The 17,766-nt window shown below is 39.3% G+C and overlaps 3 protein-coding genes across 15 annotated transcripts in view; 1 reads left to right on the forward strand and 2 right to left on the reverse strand.

The window, feature by feature from the left end:
• Window positions 1-4,173, reverse strand: part of ALG5 (ALG5 dolichyl-phosphate beta-glucosyltransferase) — a 40,750-nt gene extending 36,577 nt beyond the window's left edge. The window contains exons 1-3 of one of the 3 annotated variants that reach the window (XM_082602282.1): window positions 4,023-4,173; window positions 465-636; window positions 59-105 (exon numbers count right to left, since the gene is read on the reverse strand). In XM_082602282.1, coding sequence (XP_082458408.1) covers window positions 59-105; window positions 465-636; window positions 4,023-4,088 — 285 coding nt within the window. In that variant the 5' untranslated portion in view covers window positions 4,089-4,173. Of the gene's footprint in view, window positions 1-58; window positions 106-441; window positions 637-4,022 lie in introns of all 3 variants that reach the window. The other 2 variants (XM_082602280.1, XM_082602281.1) reach the window with 2 other exon arrangements.
• Window positions 4,174-5,448: 1,275 nt separating this feature from the next.
• On the forward strand, window positions 5,449-11,711 carry EXOSC8 (exosome component 8). The gene is made up of 11 exons (XM_082601972.1): window positions 5,449-5,510; window positions 6,634-6,670; window positions 6,909-6,972; window positions 7,757-7,830; window positions 8,914-8,959; window positions 9,661-9,766; window positions 9,855-9,900; window positions 10,315-10,411; window positions 10,711-10,831; window positions 11,059-11,165; window positions 11,495-11,711. The coding sequence occupies exons 1-11, from the start codon at window positions 5,494-5,496 to the stop codon at window positions 11,608-11,610; spliced, it is 831 nt and encodes a 276-aa protein (XP_082458098.1). The 5' UTR covers window positions 5,449-5,493; the 3' UTR covers window positions 11,611-11,711.
• Window positions 11,632-17,766, reverse strand: part of SUPT20H (SPT20 homolog, SAGA complex component) — a gene marked incomplete at its 3' end in the record, with an annotated part of 39,036 nt that continues 32,901 nt past the window's right edge. For 8 of the 11 annotated variants that reach the window (XM_082601964.1, XM_082601965.1, XM_082601967.1 and 5 more), the window contains 3 exons: window positions 14,362-14,467; window positions 12,876-12,979; window positions 11,632-12,118 (listed from right to left, as the gene is read on the reverse strand). In XM_082601964.1, coding sequence (XP_082458090.1) covers window positions 11,984-12,118; window positions 12,876-12,979; window positions 14,362-14,467 — 345 coding nt within the window. The remainder of the gene's footprint in view (window positions 12,119-12,875; window positions 12,980-14,361; window positions 14,468-17,766) is intronic. The other 3 variants (XM_082601970.1, XM_082601971.1, XM_082601962.1) reach the window with 1 other exon arrangement.

Consider the following 17,766-nt stretch of genomic DNA (forward strand, 5'->3'; position numbering starts at 1 on the left):
GCTTGATGACCTGCTCTGGTTTTAATTAGACCCCATACTGGACGAGAAAACACAATACCTGTCTCTCCTCTAGATAGCCCAGAGCTTCATCCATCATTACAGGCACTTAAAGAAAAAAATATATATTAAAAATTGCTTTTGAAAATAACTTGCCCAGTCCCAGAACACAGTTTACATACGGAAAATGCCTGAATAACCTAACAAGTCCCTCCTGGACTGTCCCCCAGTGGCCATTTCCACCTGGAATGCCTGTCTTCTGTTCACCTCTTGCTCATCACTCCTCTAGAACACTTCAGCCCTAGACTTGATGTGGTTGCTAATGCTCATTCTTTCCCTTCTTAACTACAACTACCAACTGTGCATTCTCCATAGCCCACATGTACCAACGTTCTGGCAAAGTCCATACTTTAAATTTCCTTTTCTTCCCAAATTACCCCTTACCAAAAAACTCGAGTAGGGCTTACACCGTTTTTCTTCATTGTATGAAGGCACGACCACAGAAAGCTGCTTGGTAGGCGAGTCCCGTATGCTGGGTAAGGCTTCCCTCTGGACTCTGGCATTTAAGAAGAACTTCTCATCTTCATGTCGATGAAGGTGTGGCATCTCTGTAGCAGTTATAAATGCAACAAAGGAAATCTAAAAGCAGATATGTTAATAAGAAATTGTGTTATGTTGACCTTTTTAAACATTTGCTACATTAGAATACATCATTTACATGATTTTTTCACCCTGGGGTGAAATATTTACTGTTTTAGTCCATTAATAATGGTCTGGAGGTGACTTCAAAATTCAAACCAGTCATTTCCTTATTTGTGAACTGATTATTATTGTCCTTTTTTCCCTAACTAAGCATTTTCCCTAATGCTCTAGGAGGCTCTTTGTCTCCTCTCACTTGTCATTCCCCAGCCTCTGTCACCCCAGATCTAAAAGGGAACAGTCATTACAGAAGGGCCATCTACTCTGAGATGCCCTGAACTCCCAATCCCTGGTACACACACAGGGAGGCCCCGCCCCACTTGGAGCCTACGTGATCGAGGACACACTGCAGGTAGAGCTTGTGGGTGAGGGCAGACCTCCCATCTCAGACCAGGTTGACCCAGAGTAGGAAGGGAAGAGTCTCCCAACCCCCAGAGTAGGGATCAGTAATGCTTAAGAATATATTCTTGATACTTATCCCAGATTTGAATTCAGAATACACTAATTTTTGGAGTCAGGTATCAAACTTGTAGGCTGTAGGCACCATCCCACTGCTAACATTATATAACCCCCTTCCATATTCAGTGAGGACCTAGCCCTGGAAATAACCATTCTTTGTAACATTGTTTCCATTGGTATACTTTCTGCTTTCAAAACAATCAACCTACAAACTTTTGGAATGCTACTCATTTGTACTTCAGTGACCACTTATAATATTCTATTGGGTACATACTGAAATTGAATACGCTTCTGACTAGTATGAATATGAAGGCAGTATCCAGACTAGTGGTTAAAGAGTTCCTGCGCTGCACCCCTAGTGTCCAGACTGTGGTTTCTAAATTCAATTTCCTACTAAAAGTACCCAATGTTCCTAAGAGGAATGGCTGATTCAGGTCCAGGCCAGGAAATGTACAATGGTGGTCAGAGACGGGAAAGCAAGGAGGCTACCAACGATCATGACAAAGTAGCCAACTTGACAGGCTCCCATTGGCCTGTGAGGGGGAAATTTTAAACATCAAAAAGAATAATTAATGCAATGTATTAAAACACATGAAAAATTTTATATCATGGATTCATAATGATACTAAATATAAAAAATTAGTCACCCTTGTAAGATGCCAGGGAACCATCTCATTATTTTGAAAGCTTGCCTTTTATCTTACCTTTTATATATGAAAGATATTTCAGCATTATCGAATAGCTGAGGATGAAATTTTTTTCATTATAAAATTCCAGGTAATACATGAAGAAGGAATGATACAGTCAGAATATTCCACTTTGCAACCCACAGTGAAATACTGGATTTAGGCAGTGATCATCAATGACTGCTAAATCATAAGGTTAATGACAAACTTTATAATCGGTGGGTCAAGCTAACAACTCCTGAACCCAAGAATCCCTCTTAATACCAAAGAAAATCAGAGATTACACACCTCTTGAAATGACACAAAAGGAAGTAATCAGCATCACTCACACACTTTTGATTAAAACACTCAAACATGCATTACATCAAATCTCTAGATGTAACTAGCAGTTTACAGGAAATTCAGGGGACAGAGTAAGATGTTAAAAGTCACTTAAGGGATGCAATTAGTAAAATCCAGATTGTGAGAAATTCTACAGGACAAATGACCGCTTATTAAAGAAAAGGAAAAAAAAAGGGAGGAGAAATTGTTATAGTTCAAGAGACTTGAGACATACCAATCGAGTGCTAAGTGTGCGTGAATACTGAACGGAACAAACCAATTTACTAACACATACATGAGGCATTTGAACTGATGCGGTATTTGAAATCACTAAACAATGTTAAAAAAATCTGCAATAACCTTATTGTGGTTTTATTTTAAAAAGGGGGCCCTATCTTCAGAGATAAATGCTTAGGATTTACAGATAAAATGTTATGCCTTGAATTTGCTTCAAAAGTAATTCAGAAAGGAAGTGGGGTTAGGAGACAGTGGGGAGATACGTGTGTGTGTGTGTGTGTGTGTGTGTGTGTGTGTATACACACACATATACATATATATTCACCGAAAAAAAACGAAGTTCCACTAGTTGGGTGACATTTGCATACCAGCTCATCAGCTTCCTCACCAGTCAAAGGAAGCTAATGATAACATTTCTGTCAGCACTGTTTTAAAGATCAAATGAGATAATCCCTGTTGAATGCTGAATACAATACCCAACATACTGTAAGTACTTAATAAATAACAGCTCTTATAACCAGTTCCAGCTAATAGGATCAAATCCTTCCAGTACAATCTCATAACGTACACATTTAAATCTGTGCAACACAGTCAACACAAGGCAGATTCAGTCTAGGATTCTGTCAAGCTGTGCCCAACCCAAAACCTGAAACCTCCCCCCACCCCCAAATCTCCATATACTACTAAGGGAAAGAGAGGACTCCTCTCTCACCCAGACACAAACCCTAAAGAGGTCAGGATACACCACTTTTTCTCTATCTACACTACTTTTAAGCCATACATTCTGGCCAGATGGCAAAGTGGTCTTCCTGGCAATGCTATCTAGGCTGCTAACCTTAACGTCAAGGAAGCGGAAAACGCTCCATTTACAAACTAGAGGCAGGCCCATTCCAATTATATGGGAGAAAGTTCACTTGGCAAATTTCCTATTACCTATGGATCAGCAAGTGTTACAATGTTTCCGTGTTTCCACAGTAATGGCAAAGAAATTCGGAGTTTGAATTCCCCTGTACTGTCTCTTCTAGAGGCAGCAAGCTTAGGGTGTTGAATTCTAGGACATAACGACCCCCAGGCGTATGGTAACACCAGGCCTTGTCTATCTTGGTCTTCCTATGTCCCTAGTGGGTCTTCCTGATCCGCTGATTTCTCCAATCTGTAACAGATGGCTCTTGTCAGTGCTGTCAACACTTTCTATTTGCTTAACTACACCAGGAAAGGGAGTGTCTAGAAAGCACACACTTTCTGGGGGCTCAAGACCTTCCTGATGGGGCCAGAACTATAGCGACTGCAGAGCCGGGAGGAAATCTTGGAGAGGTCGGGGCTGAGAGGGCGGGTGGGCAGAGAGTCCGGCGACCAGCGGGTGACATAAGACAGGGTGGGCATGTCCCAGTAAACACAAGTACTAGCCTCTGGGCACGCAAGGATATAAAGCTCTAAAGTAAACATAACGGAAGAAAGGGGGTGTGAAATTCTAGCAGAGGAAATTCTGGGGTCAAGGCTCAGAGGAAGTATGGTGCAAGGGACAGGCCCAAGAGCCGGCAGCGCGGAGAGGATGCCTGGGGCCCGAGTCTCCCGGAGAGCAGTGAGCCCAGGCCCGCGTCGGTCGCCAACCCCTCTCCTCACCAGAATCAGGGCTACGGCCGCCAGCGCCGCGCCGAGCACCGCCAGCTGCAGCAGGAGCGGAGCCATCCTCCATGCCGGCGCAGCCGCCCGCCCTATCCCGCGCCGACACACATGCGGAAGTGCGGCCGCGCAGCCCCGCCTCCCACCCGCAGAGACACCGCGCCGGCCGGGCGCCCGCCGCCCACAGCGCCGCCGCGGCCAGACCCAGCACGACCCGGGAGCCCGCGCCGCCCACAGCGCCCCCGCGCGGCAAGGCGAAGAATATGTAATTGTATGGGAGGCGCTCAGTCCGTTTGGGGGAGGGCGGGGGGCAGGCGCTCTGTTCCACCGTAGTAAGGTTGCCAGAATTGGCAAGTACAAATTCAGGATGTCCATATAAGTTGAATTTCACATAGGCAACGAATCGTTTTTTAACAGCATTATTAAAATAAAACTCACACACCATATAACCCACCCATTTGTTTTCGGTATATTAATTTTTTAAAACTGTGATAAAACATAAAATTTCCCACTTTAACCACTTTATGTGTACACTACAGTGGCATTAACCGCATTCACAATTTCCTGCAACCATCACCACCATCTATTTCTAAAACTTTCCCAGCTCTCCCCCAGCTTCTGGTAACAATAACACGAACTATTTTGGGTGTACTCTTTGTTTATCTGACATTCAAACTGAATTGTATGCCCTGTATTTTATATGAAGGAGATGGAGGTCTTGAGCCACGACACAGGATACAACAAAAGCTGCTCCTTTGGAGCCCGCTCCCGGCACCTGTAAATGTAACCTGGTGCGGAAAACGAGCGCACAGAAAATTTACGTAATTCTTCGGTGCTGGAGCAGGGAGGCTTTTACCTGGGAGAAGGCAAGCCCAGGACCCAGAATAAGAAGGAGGCGGGAAAAGGACGCTGAAACACAGGAATTATGCTCCACACTCAACACCTGATTCTTTGCTTTATATAAGGTCGGTTTTCTCTGGAACTCTTCAACCACCAGTCTCTAAACAGGCACTCATCACTTCTGTAATAGCCGATTCGTCAAAACGCGTCAAAGTCTAGGAAGCCTCGAGGGGCGTCTGCCTAGGGGAAGTCTAAGCAAAAGCAGTCTGGAAACCTTCCCTACGCCGCCCGCTCCGCCCACTCCACCCTGCCTTCTAGATACCCGGCAGCTGGAGAAGGGGGCAGACGTCAGCGTTGGAAGTGCGAAGCGGCGCCATAGAGCCGGCGGAAGGGGCGGTACTACCCAGCCGGCGGCTGCGCAGACGCGCAGACGCGCAGACGCGCAGACGCAGACGCGCAGACGCAGACGCGCAGACGCAGACGCGCAGACGCGCAGACGCGCAGACGCGCAGACGCAGACGCAGACGCGCAGACGCAGACGCGCAGACGCGCAGACGCAGACGCGCAGACGCAGACGCGCAGACGCAGACGCGCAGACGCAGACGCGCAGACGCAGACCCACGGGAGGAAGATGGCTGCCGGCTTCAGGTGAGTGTGGGAGGCTGGCGGGCGGGAGTTCGTACCGTGCCGGTTGGTGGCTCCCGTTACCCGGAATTTTCTCACCGGGAAGCCCCCCGCCACCTGGTTCCCACTTCTTTCCACCACGGAAGCGGGCGGCGGGCGGGAGGATTGGAGGTGGTAGTAGTGAAAGGAAAGGGGGCGTCTTCCCGCTGGGGAGGCGAGCGCTGGAAGGGGCTGTGTTGAGCTCGGTACCCGCTGCCAGCGCTGTGGCTTGGTGTTTAGTGGACCTGCAGCCCCCGGGGAGCAGTTGTAACCTCGTGAAAAGTGTTCTGTTAGAAGCACCTGCCACGCTGCTCTCCCTCTCCCTTGAAATTTATTTCTAAAAGCGTTGTTCCTCGTTCGGAAAGTTTTACTTAAGCGTTTTTGCTGCCGCTCTGGAGAAGCTTGTAGATTTTTGTTCTGAGTCCAGTTTTAAATAAATAAAAGAAATAAGATTCCAAAGGAAACCAATTGTACTGAAACAGTTATCTGTTTATATAAATTCCAAGTTTATGGTATAATGAGATATACATCTGTTTTAGAATTAACTTTCTTAATTAAGATATCCTGGGGAGCTTAGTAACTAACTCCTGGAATTTCGAAGTAACGATGAGTCTTACAGGTACCTTTGACAACTCTAAAGTAAAAACGAAAACATTTACTCTCTGTGGTTGTTAAAGTCGCAGGTACGGCTAATATTATAATGGTTTATTGCCAACGGTCGTAATTGAAGAGTATGCTAAATTTAAGTCACGGGATAGTGAAAAATATGTAACTTTTTTTTCCCCTGCCCACCAAGAATCCCTGCTTCAGAGTGAGAGTGATGTTATTTTCACACCTGTATTAACCTCTTCTAAAGATGCCCTAGGGTTTTGGGCTCCAACCCTATACTGGTTTAAAGCAAAAAGGACAGCCTTTGAGTATGGTTATTGCAAAGGTATCTAATTTTTATAATTAGCAACACGTGGCAACATAAACGTTAGAATTCATGAAAGAAACTTAGTTACAAATTTTGGAGATTTCTGCTCCATCACCACACTATTAAGATTTTTGCCAGTTTCTGGATTTGTATTGATTTACTAATTTATCTCATTTTTAACCTGTGTTTCAGAACTGTGGAACCTCTGGAGTATTACAGGAGATTTTTGGTAAGTAAAGGTGGTTATATACATTTTTTGCCTTTTGATAATGATATCGTGTGTTTTCATACAAATATCACTATATTGCACACCTAACCTAATATGTCATACGACAATTATACCTCAGTTTTTAAAAGACAATTTTCAAGTAATTCAAATTAATTTGAATTAACAAGGTTTAGTGTATTTTCACTGGTGTTTGTAAAATGTACATGTAGATGTAATCTACTTTCATATATTTATTTAGAAAGAGAATTGCCGTCCTGATGGAAGAGAACTTGGTGAATTCAGAACCACAACTGTCAACATAGGTGAGGGTATTTTGAGTTCTAAAATAGAATGTTGAAGTTGCTTCAGTTCTGAAAATAGAAGTTTTTTTTTAAAGTAAATTTTTCTTTGCAAAGTTTTTTAAACTCACTGTCCTCTCAGTTGTTATGCTCATTTTAAATTTTAAAGTAACTGTAAAGTGTTTCCTGCCTTCCCCTGTTCAAAACTTCTAAGACATGCTTTTCTTATATATCCTACATTTATTAAACCTTCTGTTGCAAACATGGAATTGCCCAATTTTACCTATATGACATTCCCAAGTTTTAGCCTCTGAGCCATTTAAACAGTATTTCAGACAAATTCTACCGTGTCTAAGGGATTACAGTGATTTTGTGTCAAGAGATTTAAATCTTTGTAACAGCCCTGTGATTGAACAACAAAGGATTAACTTACTTCAGGGACAATGAACAGTCCTTAGACTGGTGCAGCTGACCCTTGAACGACGAGGGTGTTGGGGTGCCGGCCCCGCACAGTCAGAAATCCGAGCGTAATTTTACAGTTATGGATCGGTGCTCCATAACTGAGGCTCTGCATCCTCAGGCTCAACCAACTGTGGATCGTGTAGTACTGTGGTAATATTTATTGGAAATAATCCTTGTATATGGGTGGAAGGGTGCATTTCAAACCCATGTTGCTCAGGGGTCAACTGTAATTTTAAGAAGACTCAAGGAATAAATTTTCATAAACAGCTTAGATATGTAGCAAGATAAAATCATACGTATAAGACGAAAACACTTTTTCATTTTGTTTAAATACTTACTTTTTCAGGTTCAATTGGTACTGCAGATGGTTCTTCTTTAGTGAAGCTGGGAAATACTACAGTAATTTGTGGAATTAAAGCGGTAGGTTTACTGTATATATTACTAAGATTTGAGTTACTAAATTAGCTTTATATACTTAATAGATTGTAATATACACTTACAGTTCTGTTGATTAGGCAATCAGGTGTCAGTTTTTTAGTATTTGTTTTCATTTCCCAAGTTTTCACCTTTGAGTTTTAGATAATACAACCCAAGTTTAATGGCTCTTAATTACAATTTATGAACATTCTCAAATGTGCTGAAATGGAACAGTTTAAAAAAATCCTCACCACCTTTACTTTTTAAAGAATTTGGTTGTAATTTGAGAAATTGAGAGATTTTTGGTGACATATTTTTATCTAGTGATGCCATTTAATTTGTGCAAATGTGTAGAAATTGCTCAAAAGAAAAGCTTGAGGGAATAATAGCTACTGTTTACTGAGTATTTGCTATGTTCCAGGCACCTTATGTTAAGTGTTTTACAGAATTATCCAGTTTAATCCTCAGAATAATCATTTGAAGTATTTCTCTCTTCATTTCCTATTTTACGTGACATTCAGTAACTTGTCCAGGAACATAAGGCTCATAAATAGAACTTGTCTAACTCTAAAGCCTCTGCTTTTTTTACACTGAACTCTGAGTTACTTAACCTAAGTTCATTCAGTAACTGGCCCAAAGTCTCTCAGCCAAAAGGTGTGGGTCTGACTTTTGAACAAGGTCGGTAATTCTAGGGCTTTTGCTCCTGACCATTATACCATCAATTCCTAAATCTGACTGTGTCAGTATCACCCGGAGTTTAAATTCAGATTCTTGGCTACCGAGTAAGAGAATCCATTTTCTTTCTCTTAGGAAGACAGGGTGGGATGGAAATCTAAGGAGCCCCAAGTAATTTTGATGAGTAGCACTATCATCAGCTCTGCTACACTGCCTTCTTGCCTTGCAGAGCCAGTGAGGAGTGGTCCAGTGTTCCTAGAGCCCAACATACGTTCCCAAGCTCATCTTCCCAGTAGATGCTCATGATGTAGTTAACTAGCTAAGATGGTCTTTGGTAGCGCCTTCCATAACTGATTTCTTCACAATTTTTTAGTAGCTTCTTTCATAGGAAACATTTGTCTGCTTCTGTAGGAATTTGGAGCACCACCAACAGATGCCCCTGATAAAGGATATGTTGGTAAGTTAAATGGCTTCATAAATTTAATACAAATACTTTAAAACAGTTAATACTATTATAGTTAAATCTTAGTAGGTGAGTTGAAGAAAATTATTCATAAGCTTCAGACGTCCCTGAAAAGTTTTATGTATGTTTATGTTAGAAGATAGCATAATAGCAAGATACAGAATTTTGTAAATACCTTTTATCAAACTTGTTTGATCACTTTTGGTTTATACAGATGTCATCAACCAAGAAAATAGATTCTCTTAGGCAAAGGGCTGTAATTACAAACTTTTCTGTTCCATAAAGAACTTTCCTTTATACCACTATGTGATTTTTTTTTCTTAACTTGGACCATCTTTTCTTTATGGTAGGAACCAACATTTTAAAAATGCATAACAGTTGGTATGACTAGAGGGGCTGTCTACTGTTACAGATTGGGGTATTTTGAAAGAAACCTAGAAACTTTTCTGAATAATTTAGGATTGAGGCTGTTTCTTAAACACATGCTTTTTTTTGGCAGGCGGTTATTTGTGTGGGAAAAAATAAACTTTAAGCATAAGATTCTCACGAAGATGAAAAAGAATGTAATTGATGTGTTACAATGCTTTCCACTTGGAAAGCCTATCCATGCCTACAGTTGTCTTTGCCGTGGATTGATATTATCTTTAAAACTAAACGAGAGGTGAAATTTGGTTCATAGCTGCAGTTTTTTTCAGTTCCTAATGTGGATCTATCACCTCTGTGTTCCTGGAGATTTCGGTCTGGACCTCCTGGAGAAGAGGCCCAGGTGGCCAGCCAGTTCATTGCAGATGTCATTGAAAAGTAAGATCATCATGATAAAATGTGACTATCATTCATTTTAGAGAGTTTTTGAACTTTTATTTACTGTGTTCTATGTCTTCAAATCAAGTTCACAGGTAATTCAGAAAGAGGACTTATGTATCTCTCCAGGAAAGGTAAGAGGAATAAAGAAGCTATGAGCTTTTATTAATCCTGAAATTTTTTTTTTTTTTTTTGGAGGTACGTGGGCCTCTCACTGTTGTGGTCCCTCCCGTTGCGGAGCACAGGCTCCGGACGCGCAGGCTCAGCGGCCATGGCTCATGGGCCCAGCCGCTCCGCGGCATGTGGGATCCTCCCAGACCAGGGCACGAACCGGCGTCCCCTGCATTGGCAGGCGGACTCTCGACCACTGCGCCACCAGGGAAGCCCTGAAATGTTTTTTTGTGGGGGAAATTTAATTTTTTTTTTTAAGTTTCTGAGCCTTGAAGGTTATCTTGATTGTCTAGCCAAGGGTGTGGCTTGTAAGTAGAAACAAATACTGCATTATAGCAATCAGAAGGCTTTAATTTCCACTTTGTTTAAACTTTTAGCTTGCTTGGGTTCTATACTGTGATCTCATTTGCCTCAACCATGATGGAAACATTTTGGATGCTTGCACCTTTGCTTTGTTAGCAGCTTTAAAAAATGGTAAGCAACCTTAATAAAAGGGAATATTCCTACTTGTGTGTCAGAATGTTCCGTTTTGGTAAAATTTCTCAAATTTTTAAAGGTTTTTGTTAAGACCTATCATTCATGTGTTTGTAAATTAAAGAAAAACATATTTGTATCTACTGTATTTGCCTTAATTGTTCTAAGATATATATTTTAAAAAATAATACTTCTGGACAAGTTTAATAGAGGGAAAAGTGAATTAATGAAGCATAGAACGCCTTTTTGTTTCTTTCACTAGAGTGAGAGACTGACTTTACATATTCGCCTTTTTCTAGTACAGTTGCCTCAAGTTACTATAAATGAAGAAACTGCTTTAGCAGAAGTTAATTTAAAGAAGAAAAGTTATTTGAATATTAGAACTCATCCAGTTGCAACTTCCTTCGCTGTGTTTGATGAGTAAGTTAATCAAATGTATTAAAAGGTTGTATATTTAATTGAAGGGAGGACAAAGATTCTTACAAGTAGTAGAATTTCAGGTTGCTATGAACTTTTCTGGTTTCTACCAGTTCTGTCTAGCTCCTTACTTAAGCTAAAATGCAGGTAGTGAGTTTAATTTGTACTTTTTTCTAAAATAAAATTTGTCCCATGGGTTGATAATTTATACCTTTTCATTTTTAAAATAGCACTCTGCTTATAGTTGACCCTACTGAAGAGGAGGAAAACCTGGCAACTGGAACCTTAACAGTAGTAATGGACGAGGAAGGCAAGCTGTGTTGTCTTCACAAACCAGGTATGCACTTTCCTTCCATTGCAGTACTAAACACGTAGATGAAAACTCAGCATGAGCTTCTTTATATTAGGGAGGGCCAAATGGAACGTGGGATGTTTTACTGGTTTACATAATGTAAATTTACTATGGTTTCTTTGTTACTTCAGATGCCTTGCATTTTTATATTGTACGTCAGTGGTTCTTAACCTTCAGGAGGTCTTGTTAAAACATAACCTGCAAATCTTGAGACTACACCACTGGTTTATATTATTCACTTTTTTGGTTTTACGTCAATAACTTGACATGATGTAGATCCTTTAAAAATAAGTGTTGGCACAATAATTTTTCAGGTGGAAGTGGACTGACTGGAGCTAAACTTCAAGATTGTATGAGCCGAGCAGTTACAAGACACAAAGAAGTAAAAAAACTGATGGATGAAGTATTTAAGAGTATGAAACCCAAATAAACCACCACCACATTTTCAAAACAGATTTGTAAAAACTGTATTTGTTACACTGTGCACAAACCTTTTATACTAAATAAATATCAAACTACATTCTTCTGAAAGATGTTTCTAGTATTTCTTAGGTCACTTCTGTATTATGTACAGTGAAACCATTTTTAAAAAGCAATGACTTAGGCAAACCCACCCTAATGGTGCGTTAAACCATTTCCCTGTTTTTATTTAAAAATCATAGGGTTGTGCTTCTGTATAAAGTTTGTATATCTAGCAATGTAAAATACTGACACACGTTAAAAAACAAAAACGAAGTAGAAACTCAGAATCCTTTTGATTCAATGCTCTTACGTTTTTAGAAAGAAAACAAATAACGCAAGACTCAGAATTTTGGAGTGGTTGGCGTGCCTCTCTTCATTTTACTTTTTGACTGGCTGCCTGTATGCCGATGACGATGTAGCTGAGCTGTCTGTGCCGCCGCCGCCGCCGCCATCTGATGCTGCAAGAACCGCAACTGCTGCAAAGCAGAGGGGAAAAAATCAAGTTAGGTTAAAGGTAGGCAGGTATGGAAGATGCTTTTCCTGAGAGTGATGAAAACAACAAAACTGAAAGGGAGAGAGCACCAAGGGAACAAAAAAGGACTATACCACGTCAGGACAATGCACAGTCAAACAGCACCAGTGGCACAGAAGCCTGCTGCGGGCTTTAAAAATGGTTCTCGGTAAACTTCAGAAGTGTTTCTGTTACTTTGCCTGGCCAGTCTATATTGCAGTAACTCAGCAACTTCAGTTACCATACTGTTGTATGATAGTTTATAGCAACATAAAACCACCCTGCAAATTAAAGAACGTCAACTATAATATGCTGACTTCTAGAATAATGGAACAACATTCTTCAAAAACGGGTATGACATTTACAAATAGGAACACTGGTACACTTGCCTTTTTCTGCAGTCCAGTATTAAAAAGTTAACCATTGGCACTTACAACTAACTATTTCAAAATGTACTGAAACCTGTAAAAATGTATGTTCATGTGCCACCAGCACTTCAGGAAGGACTTTGAATTAGGAGAAGAGTACGACTTAAATGTACAAAATATTCAGTGCTCCAAGTCCACTGGCTAAAATTGTCAGACTTTTACATAAAATTTGCTATTTACCAATTACTGTATAGTCTTAGAAGACAGTAACATAAAACTAAAGTAAGGTCTTTTGAAGTACTTTTGGAGCAGAGTATGTTTAAAAATGTAACCAGAGTGAAGTTGCTGGATTACTTGGATCTGTTGCTGCTGCTGTTGAAAGGCAGAGGAGAGCTGGAATCTCTGCTGAGGAAGGCTTTGCTCAGGTCTGTTCTCGGCAGAGCCAAGCTGAGACAACACTACAGAGAGGAGAAGGGGAAAGCAGGCCAGTCAGAAAGTTTGAAGGCTACCAGGGTTAGAAAAGGACAACACAGAAAATGAAATAATAGAAAAGTATCAGTATGATTAAGTATCAAATCACAGACATTTCAGAATAAATTTAGTACAGTCTCCTGTTAGTTGAGGGTACCACTGATGATAGAACTTCCTGGACATGGAAGAGAAGGGAGAGCATGTGGGCCAAAGCACTGTATCCCTCTCTTTTCTTACATCTCAGTGAAACTTGATACTAGGGCTATTTTGTTGAGAAGGCTTTCTAGCAAAATGCTGAATACAGTATGTTATTTTAAAATATAACCAATCAGGTAGGAAATGGAGTGGGAGAAATCCCAACTACCATAAGGACAAAACTGGTAGACAAGTGGTAAAAGATTAGCAACAAAGGTGGTGAACCTTTTAGAGCTGAGTCAGATCAGGGACAAGTTCAACTCTCTCATTGCTCAGTTGACATTTCAGACCTGGATCGTTTGAGTGACTCAAAGCTTAAAAGTAATTAGTGGCAAGTCGAGCTAGGAACATTCTCATTTTTCAGCCTAGAGTTCTTTCCACTAAATTACACTACAGCTATTTTAGGAAAAAATAGCTTGTGGGGTAAAAGTTTATACTAATGAATTTCCATTTGGAAATTCACTGCCTCTAAATTAGAACTTTACATAAATTATTCCAAATCCGGACCCTGGGAATTATATCGGGTTCTAAAGGCATCATAGTAAGTCCAGTGATAATTCAAAATGTTAACGTGTTCACTCATTAATCCTCAAACAGTATCTCAGTTTTCTTATACATGTGGCTTCTTTTAACGAAATGTAGAGTTATAATTGCCATCTTCAATTGATGAAATGATCTTCATTAAAGGTATATCTTTGCTGCACCATTTATTACTAGAAGTGGTGAGCAATCATTTAGTACAATCACATTTTTTTACAAGTGTCTTACAGAAGCTAAGCTACTTGACTATTAAGTCCTAATTCATACAACAAGCCCCTGGAATGAGAAAAGATTGTGCAATCTGGAAAAATGCAGTCTCAATAACCCAGGAAAACTGAAAAGCCAACAGCTTTAGAAGCTTCCTAGTAAGTTGAGTGACTGTAAAATATTCCCAACAAAATTTAACATGAGGAAAACATTAACTGCTGTTAATATATGTAGGTCAAAGCACTTTAAACAATTATCAAAATAATGAAAAAAATCTGAGTGCCATCAATTAATAGTTCACACATTAAATACAACTAAAGTTTTTCCTTGTAACTGCGCAAGGAAAATAAATAGTTAAAATGGTGAGATCACAAATAGATTAGATACTTTAAATAAATTCAACATATTTAGTTATGAAGATACCAACCAGCTGCCTGTGACTGCATATAACTTCCTACTCCAGCAAGGTTAATAACTGCAGTGTGCTGAGCAGATAAGGCCTGTTCTTGACTGGTACAACTTTGTTCAGAACCCTGAATAAAAAGATAATACGTGACTTGTACAAAAATAAAAACAATTTTGGATTGGTGGAATTAGTATTTTATTCCTGTATGAAAAAAAAAATCAACATTAGTCTAGGTCTTGCAAAAAGAATGGCCTAAGGAAAAGATGTCAAAGGTATTTAGAATTAGCAAGAATAAGCTTATGGTATTTTGAAAGCAAGAAAATAAAACCTAATTTTCAGAACTGATACTGTATTAAAAATAATTACTAAGGCTTCTATAAAGCTTCATCAGAACTTTTTTTTTAACTGAAGTATAGTTGATTTTCAATACTGTGTTAGTTTCAGGTACAGAGCAAATTAATTCAGTTGTATATATACACACACACATATTTTTCAATTATTTTCCCTTATAGGTTATTACAAGATATTGAAGGTAGTTCCCTGTGCTATATGTTAAATCCTTGTTGCTTATCGATTTTCTGTATAACAGTCTGTATATTTTCTGTATAATAGTTAACCCCATACTCCTAATTTAAGCGCCCCTGCAACATGGTAATCATACATTTGTTTTCTATGTCTGTGTCTGTGGGTCTGTTTCTGTCTGGTATATAGATTCATTTGTATTATTTTTTAGATTCAACATATAAGTGATATCATATAACATTAGTCTTGCTCTGTCTGACTTAGTTCGCTTAGTTTGATATTCTCTAGGTCCATCCACATTGCTGTAAATGGCAGTATTTCATTCTTTCTATGGCTAATATTCCACTGTATATATATATATACCACATCTTCTTAAGCCAATTATCTGTTGGTGGCACTTGGGTTGTTTCTGTCTTGGCTATTATAAACAGTGCGGCTATGAACATGGGGGTGGCATGTATCTTTTCAAATTAGAGTTTTCATCTTTTCTGGGTATATACCCAGGAATGGGAGTGCTGGATCATATGGCAGCTTGGGTTTGAGTTTTTTAAGGAACCTCCATACTCTTCTCCGTAGTGGCTGCGCCAGTTTACATTTCCACTAGCAGCGCGAGAGGACTCCCTTTTCATCTATTTAGGCCTGCCCATTTTTTGATAGGGCTGTTTGTTTTTTCAATATTGCTTCTATAAAACTTCATCAGAACAAGTTTTTAAAGCTTTAAACACTGCAACACAGTACTAGAACTTCTAGTGAGCACATTCAAGAAAAGGAAACAAAAAGGCATATAGATTAAAAAGAAAAAATAACTGCCCTTATTTGCCAATGGCATTGACTATCTAGGAAAAAACACCCTAATGAATCTACAAAAAAACTTCTAGAACAAATAAGTGAGGTCAGTAAGATTGCAGAACACAAGATCAACATACAAAAACATACAAAAACAATTCTGTATACTAGCAATGAACATGTAGAAAACGAAATTAAAAACAATACCATTAACAATTTCCCAAGAATGGGAAAAAAAAAGGAAGGGAGGGAGGGAGGGAGAAAGGAAGAAAGGAAGGGAGGAAGGAAGGGAAAGAAAGAGAAAGAAAACTAAAGAAACTTAGGTGTAAATCTATGAAACGTACAGGTTTTGTATGCTGAAAACTAGCTGATAGAGCTAGCCTAGATAGAGACACACTGTGTTCATGGACTAGAAGACTCACACAGTCAACGTGGTAAGCCTTTCCCAAAATGACCTTTAGGTTTAACTCAATTCCTTTAAAAATTCCAGCGAAGTCTTCTGTAGATATAGATAAGATGATTCTAAAATTCATAAGGAAAGGCAAAGGATCTAGAACAGCTATAGAATTTTGAAAAAGAAGGATAACATCGGAGGAATCACTGTGTCTGATTTTAAGACTTACTATATATATATGTGTGTATGTATATATATGTGTGTGTGTGTATATATATACTTAGTCTACAGTGATCACAACAGTATGGTACTAACAGAGTGACAGATATTAATACATAGATGGGTGAAACAGAGTAGAGAATACAGAAATAGAGCCACACAAACACAGTCAACTGACCTTTGACAAAGGTGCATAAGTAATTCAGTTGAGGAGGATGGCTTTTCTAACAAATGGTGCTGGAGCAAATGGACATCCATATCCCCCCATAAAATGAACCTGGACCAAAGTCTCATACCTTTTATAAAAATCAACTGAAAATGGATCATAGATTTAAATGGAAACTATAAGAAAAAACCTTTTGGGCCTAGGGCTAGGTGAGGAGAGTTCTCAGACTTAATACCTAAAGCACAATTCATTAAAAAAAAAAAAAAAGATAACTCAGACTTCCAGAAGCAATTCAAATGTCCATCGATGGATAAATGGATAAACAAAATGTGATATATAAATACAATGAAATACTATTCAGCCTTAAAAAGGAATTTCTGACACATGCTACAACATGGATGAACCTTTTGGGTATTACGCTAAATTAAACAGGTCAGTCACAAATAGACAAATACTGTATAATTTCACTTATATGAGGTGCCTGGAGTAGTCAAACTCACAGAAACAGAAAGTTGGCTAGAAGGAGGGGGAAATAAGGAGTTGTTTAATGGGTATAGAGTTTCACTTTTGCAAGATGAAAAAGTTCTGGAGATTGGCTGCACAAAAATATGAATATACTTAATGCTACTAAACTGCATATTTAGAAATGGTTAAGATGGTAAATTTTATGTTACAGTGTTTTACAATTTTGTAAAGAAAGTGCAAATCAAGAATTTTATATCCAGCCAAGTAATCCTTTATGTGTTAATAAAGAAAAATAGCTTTAAATATGTGCCCTTCCTGAGAAATCTAATAGAGGATGAGCATTATCCAATCAAGATTTGACTGGGTAATCTTTGGTGGAAGGACTGATAGTGAACATTACATATATTTAATTGTGAACTAAGAGAAACGATGAGGGTGGGACTCAACAATCAGTAATTTTTAGCTTCCCAGATGATTCCGAAGTGCAGCAAAGGTTCAGAAAAACCTGAAGTTCCTTCTACTACTTTAATTTACTTTAGTTCTTGTTCAATTTCATTTTGTTTGGCAATATACAAAGTATTTGTTTTTGTCTATCTTCGCTCTGTTCTATGCTTCAAGATAAAAAGAATATCTCTATTCTAATAGACACAAAATACTATCAAAAGAAGGATGATGACGGGGTAGAAAATACATGGCCTATAGAGGCAGAAAGACCTGGACTTGAATCCCTGGCCCTGCCACTCGATGTATGGTTGTGAGCAAGTCAGTCACCTGAATCTATTTCAGACTACGCAATATGCAAGATGGAAGTGACATCATCTATTCAAGTATGGCTGTTGTGAGAATTAGAAACAGGCACCCAATAACTGATAGC

This window comes from Mesoplodon mirus, assembly GCF_964341445.2.
Source record: "Mesoplodon mirus genome assembly, chromosome: 17".
NCBI classification, from domain to species: domain Eukaryota; kingdom Metazoa; phylum Chordata; class Mammalia; order Artiodactyla; family Ziphiidae; genus Mesoplodon; species Mesoplodon mirus.

Bases quoted from the DNA above. Each gene is read 5' to 3' on its own strand.
- EXOSC8 (XM_082601972.1), top strand. The intron at 10,412-10,710 runs GTAAGCAACCTT...GCCTTTTTCTAG, and splicing joins GTTAGCAGCTTTAAAAAATG to TACAGTTGCCTCAAGTTACT. The intron at 11,166-11,494 runs GTATGCACTTTC...ATAATTTTTCAG, and splicing joins GTGTTGTCTTCACAAACCAG to GTGGAAGTGGACTGACTGGA.